Below are 12,095 nucleotides of genomic sequence, written 5' to 3'. Positions count from 1 at the left end.
CTCCTCTTCCCACACGCACCGCTTTGGCAACGTCAAGCTGACACAATGCATGTGTGAACCTTGTCCCTTCCCAAGCCCTTCAGCAGCCATTAGGAAGCTGCTGAGGGGCTGGGGGAGGGACAAGGGGTGGGAACGAAAGTAAAGTGTGTTTACTTTCGTTTCCTGTCGCAGCACCGCAGGCCACAGAAAATGCCTTGGCAGGGCGCATGCCAGCCCGCGGGCCGTATGTTGGACAAGCCTGTCCTAGAGGGTCAGCAAGCAGGGCAGGCGCAGGGCAGATGTAGCAGCTCCTGCCCACCAACCCTCTAGCAGCAGGTCCGAACTGTACATGTTAGAGAGGGTATTAACCCTTAATGTGAAGCTGTTCATAGCATGTGCTAACTTTAACACCGACTACCATTCCTTAGAGTTAGCAGGTGCTAACTGTAATGTGTAATTGCACCCTAAGCCTTTGTGTGTCCACAGCCTCAGAAACATAATCCAAAAAAATCCACATGCTGCAGAAGGAACCACTTAGAATTAGGCAATTAAAAAAAGTGTCGAGTAAAGGGCACACGTACAATCTTGCCCTTCTTCTTGCCAAGGTTTATGAATGTTGCTCAGTGCTGCCTATTAAGTGCTTGTGTCTACTCAGGACCCAGAGCCTGGAATCCCCCTCCTGGGTAGGTGCCTAACTAATCAGACCTTATACTTCTTAAGACATTGTTGGCGCTGCAGCTGCCATTTACCTTTTGTACAACAGCCCAGAGGACAGCAGGAAGTGGGAAACTGGAGTTTTTAGCAATGGCACTCCCCCCTCCCCAGCTTTTTCCCAGCCTTAGCCACCATGTCACCATGTTAAAAAATAGTTTGTGTTGCTGTTTGTGGAGACCTTCCAGCCTTGCTGCTGACGCTGGCTGCCCCAGTTGCTAAGAACGCAAGAGTGGTGAGGTCAGAAGAACAGCTCGCAATGCAGTAAGTCTTACAGTGCAGTTTAGTGCAGTAGCATAACTAAATCAGGGCTCTGACTTGGTGGGGGCAAAAAATTACAGCTGCTGTGATAGTCACACAGTTGCAAGTCACCACGGCCCCATCTATTAACACTGTCCCGGGTGCCCAGCTGCCCTGCTAGATCTCTGGTTTAGCGGGTAAGGCAATTCTTAGCACAGTCGGATACTTGGGTTCCAGTTCTCCTTCCCCAAATTCTGCTTTACATAGAGTAACAATGAATAAGTTCAGAAATAATCCTGAGAACAGAAACCAGAGCCTAGGTCATCTTACCAGTTGAGTGCCCTCAGCACTGAGTTGGAGTCAGGTTTAAATCTCCTTAGACTGAGGAGGGCTTCAAGCCCAGGTTTCCCACTTCCTTAGGGTCTGCACTAATCACTAGTCTATTGTACAACAGGTGGATGCCAGCACCATCACCTTCATGTTGCATGAGCATGGCTGTGACTGCTGTTCTTTGTGCAGAACTCGATGCCATTGATGTATATTAGGCATACTCAGAGGCATACTCAGAGCAAACCAAGCAGGTTGGGATCCTCAGGGACTTAGAGACAATTTAGGCTCTGCTGTGCCTCACAACTGGATTAAAACGGAACTTCTGGTAACACAGACATACAAGGCATGACATGATCATGCATGATCTCCAGCAAGGGTAATTGTGCCAAAAAAATCCCTTGGTGTAGACACAATTATACCAGCAAAACTGGACTTTTGCCAGCATGCCTGTGAGAAGGTCATAAAAGCACTGATCTGCCGGTATAATCTGTATCTACATTAGAAACACTTTGCTGATATAGTATAACCATATAAGTACATCAGTAAAATACCCCTAGTACATAGCTTTAGTCTAATTAATGTTTATAATGCACCAAAATCGAAAGGCGCTTGGACATTATTATTATTATGCAAAGTATTATTTGTTTACAAGACTGATATTGTAACTTTTTTGTCAACGGTGTTTTTCCTTATGATCTATGTTGCAAATGATCGGCTTTCTGTGCTTGCTGCTGTGACATGTCTTCTTATAATCACACTGTCTTTCTTAATTGTACTGTCTGCTTTTTAATTTCTAAGGTTTTTCCTAAATGCTGTACATCTCCCAGATGTACACATCTTCTTTTTTTACCTTGTTTCCCATCCTTTCTAGACAAAAGATATGGATGTTTCTGATTGGATATACAGCCTATTTGGAAAGTCATGGCATGTTTGCATAACAATGAAGCCATAACTCTTTTCATTCTTATCAGCATACGTTCAAACAGATCTCACTGATTATTCAATAAGATTTTAAATAAAACTAATATTTCTGCCTGCTGTGGAAAGTGATTCTAAGAAAAAAAGAGTATGAAAAAATATCTGGTTAATTAAAGGAAAAGCTTAAGTGAATTACATTGGTGATTCTCAAGAGTTCCCATGCTTTGACCCCTGTTACAACAGAAGAAGGTTTCTGAGCCCTTCTTTCATTTGGAAAGGGGAACTGGTGTTTGTGACCCACCAAAACCTGTTGCTGACTCCTGGATGAGAATCCATAGTCTGTCCTGGATGAAGGTCTCAGCATCCTCTCAGTGATCTTCAGATTATTCCTTTAGAGTGGCAGAGACATGTTGCATTTCTTTTGTGCACAGATGAAATATTCCTCAGTATTTTTAGCTCAAGCCTTTCCACAGCTCTGTAATTTTTAAATAACTAGTTAAAGCGAAATTGTCGTTCACACACAAAGAAAATAACAGCATGATTATTTGAGACATTTTTGAAGGTGGTAAAAAAGACAAAGTAGAGTGTATTCAAAAGTTTCACAGCGTGGAGTCCAATTCCTACTAAAGTGATATAATTTAACAAATACTGTATAATATAGTGCATATTACCTATAATTATCATATGGCAGGAAAAACTGAAGTATAACTACATGCAGATCTAAATACCATGGAGAGAGGAAGTCATTCTCATCAATTCAGGCAGCTTCCATTTTTCTGTCTCAAGAACTGTAGCTGATTATGAGAATTAAGGCAGCAAGTCCATACTATACAGAAAAGGATTGATCCCTCCTCTCCATATTCTTTATATATATATCTCCACATCATATACATTATATAATTTTTTAAAAATTAAAATGCATATTGTGATGATGCCATCATCTGAAGGTAACTGAAAGATTAATTAACATAGGTTATTTTGGAAAACATGAAAATCATGGAAGAAGAAGAAACATAGCCCTGAATGAATACTTGCCTGAGAAACTCTAAGATGGCAACCTGAAAGAAAAAAAAAAGAATTGTTCCAATTGCTGAATCAAAGATGCCAATCTTCCCTTTCCCCCCAACTCTTGTCTTCTGGCAATCCAATACTTCATTTGCAAAGCTCATCTATATAAAGTCATACGTAAAGGATATTTCCATATGCATCCTAACTTCTTGTATCCAGAATGTCTTAGTACAACCTGGCTCCATTCTCAGGCTGAGGGGGGGCAGCCTTTTTACTCCAGTTTTGGGCCTCTGACATGACAACAGAAAGAGGGTGAGCAGGACAGCAGGGCATGGTTAAGGTAAATAGGAGGGAGAATGTGGATCACCACTTGTCCAAGCCCATTGACCTAACTTGAAAAGATTAAAAAGGTATGACTCCATTGAAATCAGATGCCAGCAGGTTTGAAGGCAGATCTTTCTCCCTTGTCTTCTTCAGGGGAAGAAATCCCTTTTTCCAGAAGAACATTACATTTATTGCAAGAATAAATAAGTGCAATGAAGTCCTTAACTATTAATTTCCTTGCTTTTATATGACCTGAGTTTTCTAAACACAGTGGAATATTGATTATCCATAATAATTAGTGCCACCATCATTCTGGATAATTAATTTTTTCAGGATAATTATTTTTTATGGAAACTGTTGCTACCTGACAAGCCCCAAAAAGTTCCATGGCTGCTCATGTGGTAGTAGCAGCAGAGTCCCTACAGGGCTCCCTGATAGCTTGCCACTGGGCGTGCTATCAAGAAGCCAGCCACTCTCTGCACAAGTCAGAGAAGGAAAGGGAAGATCAGGGGACCTTTTAGTTCAGGGGTGGGCAAAAGGTGGCCCACAGGCTAGATGCGGCCTGCCAGGCCATTCTGTCTGGCCTGCAGGGCCCCTAAAAAAATTAGTAAATTAACATTTATCTGCCCTGGGCTGCCTGTCATGTGGCCCTCGATGGCTTGCCAAAACTCAGTAAGTGGCCCTCTGCCCGAAATAATAGCCTGCCCCTGTTTTAGTTAATGGCTGTTCCAGACAATTGACTTCTAGATAATCAATATTGTATGGAAATATATGCTAAAGCCATTATGTTTTTTTTCTATCAAACTCACTTTTGATCAATTGATTTCTTCATTGAAGCATTCTTCATGTATAGTATTCATTTTTTGTGGAAAAATCTGACTTTTAATTGAAATCAGTCACCTAAAAACTGAAGAGCTATTGGGCCAAAACCTAATTTTTTAATTAAAAAAATTAGTATGGCCAGGGAACTCATTCTATGGATAAAAATATGTGCACGAGGTATCCAGAAACTACAACTCCCTGCTGGCTTGCAAGGAGATTTCAAAATTGAAATATTCTTAATCCAAAGGGATTTTAGTGAATATTGGCAGTGAGGGCTGGGTTTTTGGGGAGGTAAGAGGGGGTTCCAAATTTGAAATTGTAATTGAAAAATGTAACTAAAATTATTTTTTTTCATTTTAATTAAAAACTTTCAAGCAAAAAAAAAGGGATTCAATAGTATATTCACTGTTTTTCCTTAACAACCTGGATGATTTCTGTAATGATATCATTTTGATTTCATCATAATGTTCCAGAGAGAGGACCTGCCTTGCTAATGGTGAGCCAAATAATCTCAAAGTCTTTGCAGGTCTAACACCTGCTATACTCTGTGAAAGAAAACAACTGTACAATGGGAAGAACTATTCTTTGGTTAAGGTTATTTAGAAATCCTGAATAAAGCTGTCTGACAATTTGACAACCAAAAAAAAGCTCCTCTAGTGTGAGGAACTTAGCCTTCCTAGAAGACCAGCTCCACCAATCTGTCATCTCTTCCTTACACTGACTGACAGACTACACACATTCAGAAACCTTTGTCAGATAGAGACATTCTGATTGAATCTGAGATACCAAAAAACCTATATGGCTTAAGAAAATCCCTACTGAACCACAGCTTTTAAGGACACGTAGACCTAACTAATATTAAGAAATATGTCTGACTCACATACTAGTCATAGCCTGGTTGCTTTACATTGCTTCTACAATGCAAAGGATCTTTAAAACTGGCTTAACCAACTTCCTGAATTTTTTCTGGCATGAAGAGAATCCCTGGGGGATATTGAAGAAAATGTATGCAAGGACAGGAGCCAAATCTGTGCCTTCTCCCCGTCTGCTGGAATGGCTAACAGGGGCCACTGGCAGTCACATGTACAATAGAAAGATGTAGTGAGGGTTGTCTTGGCAGCTTTAGGTTCAAATCAATGTTGCTGTCATACAGATACCTTCTGGGCCCTTTCTTCTATCAGCCCAGACTCCAGGTTGTGATTTACAGCTTTCACAAGACCTTTTTTTTTTTTGCCATTTACAAGTATATGTGGAACACTAAAAAAGGCAAAGTGTAATAAAAACATACACCAACCCATATTTTCATGTTATGAAAACATAACAGCATAGGTAAATCTCTGGCTTTAAGGAACTTATCTTCAGAAACCAACCTCTACAAGATTTATGATTCCCGACTTTTCTTGAAGCACAAGTAGTGCTTAGGTATGTAAAAATGTCACAGAAGACTGGCTGTAAAACAAGCTAAAACAACGATGTCTTATGGCAATATCTTTTATTAGACAAATAGTTGGGAAGAGATGTTAGACGAGCTTTCAGGCACAGGGTGACTTGTTTGGTCTCAGCTGTTTTCTGATTAAACATATTACCAAAAAAACCCTTGCTTCTCACATACTTACTGGACCCTCAGAGCTACAATACTCCAACATTTTTGCACTTCAGGGCATTTAGCTGGTTGTTTCTCTCCTCCTATAGATATAGGGTATCACCTATTCACCTTTATTATAGGCAACAAGCCAAAACAGACTGCACAGGGTGAAAACAAATGATTTGCTGTTGTTCTCTTATTGTTCCATTAACAGAAAGCAAAATTCCTTAATTACTTACAGATGCTTCATTGTTTGATACAAGGTAGCATATGGGTCTGGAAGTGTTCAGCAAACCACAGGCTGAATGCCACTAGGATGTGACAGCAATCCCATTCTAAGTGATGCTTACAAGAGGCTACACATACATTCCATTCCCATGATTAAAATGAAAAAGAGGGAACTTCAGAGATAAAGTGAAGGTGAACTTTTCAGAAATGGGATTAATTACCTTCGAGAAAGCCTCTCATTGAACAGGTTTTCCTGCAAGATAAACACTTCAGAATAGGAAAGAGACCTAAATATGAAAGGAACTTATTTTGAGAATGAGCCATTAAGATGGCTCATATTCTAAGCATGGAACAGAGTGGCTGCGGAAAGCTGCAGTCAAGGAAGGAACGGGTGGTAACGAAATAAAGGAGCAATAGACAAAGAGAAGACAGCTCAATCCTACTTAGAACAGAATAAAAGTACTTAATGGTGCTGCATCAGTGTGCCTGACCTAAGTGCACTTGAAATTAATATGTCAAGAGAGCACAGATGAGCAATGAAGGGGATGTGGAGGCACAGGAAATTTTGGACACATGGTGCTCAAGCCTTGCCATTTGTCGGTAGTGAGAGAAAAACAGAGGTAAAGATTAAAAAGTTCATAATATAGACAAAACTTTAATTTATTCCTCAGAGACTCATAATCCAGGGAGTACCAGGGTAAAAAAAGCAAACAACTCCCCCCTGCAAAGTGATCATAACTTTTATCGGCATTGAAATTGACAATACTTGATTCATCGAGGGAAAGAAAAGCCACTAAACCTATAGATTCCAGTTAGGTTAAGAATATGGGAAATTGCACTAATGGAGAAATCCATGGCAGGAGGCAAGAACTAGAAAATATGAATCTGTTAAATATGATTCTCATTCACAGATCTGTGAGAAAAAGCAGCACACCCACAGAATAAAATCAGCTGAAGATTGGTCTTTACGCACTACATACTGTTTAACCACAGTGCGAAAGAACAACACTGACTGTACAGTGTGAAGATTATTTCAGGAACTCATCCTTGTGTTGTAAGATAAGAAAAGATTTCAATAACATGCAACTTTTTCGACTGTTAAAATCCAAAGAATTAAAAATGTACGTAAAGACTGTTTGTATGTATACATTTATGTCTATAGTGCTTCCAAGTTTAATTTTTAGGGTAAAGTGAAACTTGAATTGATAGAAAAGGCATTAGTTTAGGTTTTACCAGCAGTTGCCTTTTATGGCAAGAGTTTTTAAGTGCTTGTGTGTTTTCTTTTACTTCTGTGCTATGTATTTCAACACTGTGCATAAATATGTAGAATATAGAAGAAAGATATAATTGATTGTTGCCATTGCCTATATTTGCTCTTTACTTTTAGAGAACACACTTCCCTCTGTTGAGGTGGGCAAAGCAGTCAATATGTGAGCAACTGTCACTTGATGAGTTTGTTGTTGGCATGTATAGTATGGGTACCAGTCCTTAAATATATTCATGAGCATAAAAATGCTTCACATTATATCAGCATTAAATAAAGGAAAGAAAATCACCCTGCAAAGAAATAATGTGATCCAGGGTCAATGTGATTCTTTAGTATTGCACATCTATACTTCAATGCAAATATTAGCTTATCTTATCGTTTTTCTGCTGTGAATATTTTTTACATTTACAACATAAGCACTGGAAACAAAGGGAGAATAAAAAAGTTACAAGGAAAGAATGCAAACACAGCTAGGAAGTGCTCTACATAAAATATCAATCTGTGTTAAGAAAAGTTAATATAGCTCTGATTGCTCTACAGAGGTCTTAAAGCTTTAATGCCAGTGCCTGGAGAAAATTATTTTTTTCTTATATCTCTATTGCTCCCCCTAATGGAGGCAAAGGCACTACGTAAAACAAAATACAGTTTCTCTGATCCAGTTTAAAGAAAGCCTTTGCACAAACTATGATTGTATGGGAACAAACATTTAATTTTACATTCTCAATTTTACATTTTTTACATATTTATCTACTTAGGTTTCTGCTCATCCTAGAGTCTGTTCTCAGTAAATCACTGGGACACTATCAGTATTGCTCAACACTAATGAAAATCCAACTCCCATAGCTTAACAACAGCTCCCTATATACATGGTGTGTGTGTGTGTGTGTGTTTCAAGGATTGTAAGAATTGACCATAAATGTAAAACATATTGCATTCAACTTGAAGTGTAGAACAGGGTAAGTGATATGTATGCATATATGTATAAAGGTTATTTTAAAACATTTTGTGTAGATTTCCCCCCCTGGTATTTTATATATATTAAACTTGATAAATATATTATTATATATTAATGTTATGTAAGTAGTATTATACATATTAAACTTGATTAATATAATATTTAGTATAATATCACTATATTATTGAACTTGAAGTGTGGAGCAGGGTACATTTTTTATATTTTACATAGGCCCCCATACTCTAGAATGAAGATATGTATGTATGTGTATATGTGTGTGTGTGTGTGTGTCTGTCTACATATACACACACATACACATATATATACATATACGTGTGTATGTGTGTGTATATGTAAATACACACACATGCATATACCTACCTACCTATCTAGATATATATAAACACACATACATATACATATCTACCTATCTATCTACCTACCTACCTATCTATCTAGATATATATAAACACACATACATATATATATATATATATATATATATATATATATATATATATATATATATATATATATATATATATATATATATATATATATCTCTACCTATCTATCCATCTAGATCTATATAAACACACATACATATACATATCTACCTATCTATCTAGATCTATATAAACACACGTACATATACGTATCTACCTATCTACCTACCTATCTAGATATATATAAACACACACACATATACATATCTACCTATCTACATCTCTATCTATCTAGATACATCTGTGTATCTGTGTATACATCTATCTGTGTACAGATAGATAGAGATGTAGATAGGTAGATATGTATATGTATGTGTGTTTATATCGATCGATCGATAGATGTACACACACACACATTCATTCCTGGGTATGGGGGCCCTATATCTACACTTCAAGTTTAATATACTAATATATTCACTATTATATTGAATATTATATTAAACAACGTTAATAGTATACATTACGTACAATACCAGGAGCTGTGGTGTGTGTGTATAGATATAGATATGTTTCCTCTCTCTCCTCTCTCTGCCTAGACACACCCATTTACCCTATTCTACACTTCAAATCTGATACAATATTTCATACGCAGGTCCCCATACCCAGAAATGCCCAGGAATTTGGTTCTTCTGTATCTCCTAAATTAACACGGGGGATGGGGGCGAAACCTATGCAAAATATGTTTAAAAAGTAAGTAACCGTGGGTGGCACACACCCAGCCAGCTGCATACATGCCATCCGTTTCAGGCGATCGGTGTGTTTTATCCCCGCCACCCTTGGTGCGCTGGCGATGAGAGAATGACCGGGGCGGGGCAGCCGCGGAGGTGGCGCGGGTCGGGACAGGGTGCAGGGGCCGGGCCGGCCCGCGGGGCTGCTCCAGGGGCTGCGGGTAGTGCGCGCGGATCCTGCCGCGAGGGGCAGGGAGAGAAATGACCTCGGCCCTCGGGTTTGCCAAACACTTGGGAGCCGAGTGCGTCAAGCGGAGCGGAGCAATTAGAGACGCGCGTCACTTGCTCTCGGCACTGAGGACTGGGGGAGGGCGGGGGGCGGGGGAGGAGGAGGAGGAGGGTGCTTCATTAAGAGACAGCCGCTGTCCTGTTGTGACATCACAGCCCTGCTTATATACTCAGGCAATGGTCCGGGTCCCCCCGATGGTTCAGACACCTCCAAGTCAGCTCGAGGCAAAGCAGCAGCTGCACTCTCTTCACTCTCTGTCTTTCTGTGTCTGTCTCTCCCTCTCCCTCTCCCATCTCTTCTTAGTATTTATGGACTTGACTTTCTAGAGGGCAGAAGATGGCAAGGATGAGAATCCAACTGGTGTGCATGATGCTGCTGGCTTTCACCTCCTGGAGCCTGTGCTCAGGTAAGCCTTGCTGGGCAACTTCCTGGGGCAGGGTGGGGTCTGCGCCCAGCTGCCCCCGTGGGCACTAGGGTTGCCAACCCTCCCAAGAGTGCCCGGGAGTCCCTAGGGCTTAGAGAGAAATCTCCTGCCAAGCGTCACCCAGGAGATAAATGATAGGGCATTTGTTAAAATACATATTAAAAGTTGAACCTGACTTATACAGTTGACCGGTGGGTTTTCAAAATGTAATAGCGATGTGCATTTGCCTTCCCGACGTAAAGTCATGAATGTCGTTGCATCATGTGATGAAACCTCCCGGAATAGATTCAAACAGAGTTGGCAAACATAGTGGGCAGGGAGTTATTCTTCCTTTTCTGACGGTTATTTCGGAGGGGAGTTGGTTTAAAATTCACCTAGTCATTTTCAGATAATAGTGGCTGTAAGGGCAATTTCCCCCTCGGATTTTATCAATAGAAGGGGACTCAGTTAACTCCAGACTCATACTTCTGTATCCGCAGAGGAGCCATCCTTCATAATAAGTTTTGAAGGGCATAGTTTTCCTGTCATTCCCACTAGTTTCTTTCTTTATATTCACCCAGTCTCACACAGCAGCAACCTCAAGGGGCTTTTGGGGTCATTTTGAAACATATACCAGGATGACAGAACAAGAAGCAATGGTCTCAAGTTGCAGCAAGGGAAGTTTGCAAGGGAAGAATTTTCTTACTAGGAGGATAGTAAAACATGGGAACAGGTTACCCAGAGAGGTTGTGGACTGTCTCCTTCAAGGTTTTTAAGACCTGCTAGACCAAGCTTTGGCTGGGGGGGGTCTATTTGGGGATGTTTCTGCTTTGAACAGGGGTTGGACTAGATGAGCTCCTGAGGTCCCTTCCAACTCTAACTTTCTATGATTCAATGATTTAGAAACATATACCAGAGGCCATGCACTTGCTAATGAATGCTGAAAATATACCTGGTTTATATCTTTGAAGTATCCTACGACTCATGAGAAGCCTTAATATGCCCCGCATCAAACCGATGATGTGTGTTCTATATACTGAGATCACCTCCATCAGTAGCTGCCAAATGATTGGGGGATGAAAGGCTGCAGAGGGTTACGTCAGTGCAAACCCAGCTCACAATATGGGGAGATAAAGTCACCTCTTTCTCTTCCAAGAGTAATTATGTGATAGAGCTAGAGGATGACAGATTGTATGCAACACAATAATTGCTATTTGCTTTATATTTTCCTTTGGAAAATGGTACAGATGAGTGTATTCATAAAACTGTAACTCTGTAACGGTTATTATACATGCATACACACAGGCAGTACAAATGATTTCAAAACCTTGCTAACTTTCAGCGGTGTTAATCAAGTATTAAAGCATTTTGATAAGTCTGTAATCTATACAATAACATAAAATGAGACAAACTTTAAAAGAGTACACATGCAAATAACTTTCACACTTACCTTTTTAATGCTCCACTTCGCAGTGTATTCAGGACTACTGGGATCTATTTTACAGCTTAAAATTTCCCACCTGTGAACTTTTATATCAGGTAACAAAGTTCCATTCCCCTGTTTTGTGCCCAGCCAGTTATTAAAGGAATGCTAAAGAAACCTTTTGAAAAGTATAATTAGTAAAGTAGGCACTGATGTTTGAAAATGCTTAAAAATACAAGAAAAACACAGCCAACAACATAACTTTGGCTCTGACCTTGCTCCTATTAAAAGAGAAGAGAATTTTGGATTAATGTCAATATGCAGAATTCATCCCCCCCCACCTCTTTTTTTACAATACAGCAAAAATAATATTAACAATTCTTCATTTTTATATATCACTTTTTACCCCTATATCAGAAAAGGCTTGTAACAAGAGGAA

At 39.7% G+C, this 12,095-nt stretch overlaps 1 protein-coding gene across 1 annotated transcript in view; it reads left to right on the top strand.

Annotated features, from left to right (window-relative positions):
* Positions 1-9,950: 9,950 nt before the first annotated feature.
* The window catches only part of NTS (neurotensin), a 17,015-nt gene continuing 14,870 nt past the window's right edge, over positions 9,951-12,095 (top strand). Inside the window, exon 1 of the mRNA XM_014521930.2 lies at positions 9,951-10,236. Coding sequence (XP_014377416.1) covers positions 10,167-10,236 — 70 coding nt within the window. The 5' untranslated portion in view covers positions 9,951-10,166. The remainder of the gene's footprint in view (positions 10,237-12,095) is intronic.

The sequence above is a fragment of the Alligator sinensis genome, unplaced genomic scaffold (genome assembly GCF_000455745.1).
Source record: "Alligator sinensis unplaced genomic scaffold, ASM45574v1 scaffold90_1, whole genome shotgun sequence".
Lineage (NCBI taxonomy): Eukaryota > Metazoa > Chordata > Crocodylia > Alligatoridae > Alligator > Alligator sinensis.
Note: the sequence above shows the minus strand (reverse complement) of the source record. Positions and strands in the feature narration are given on the sequence as shown.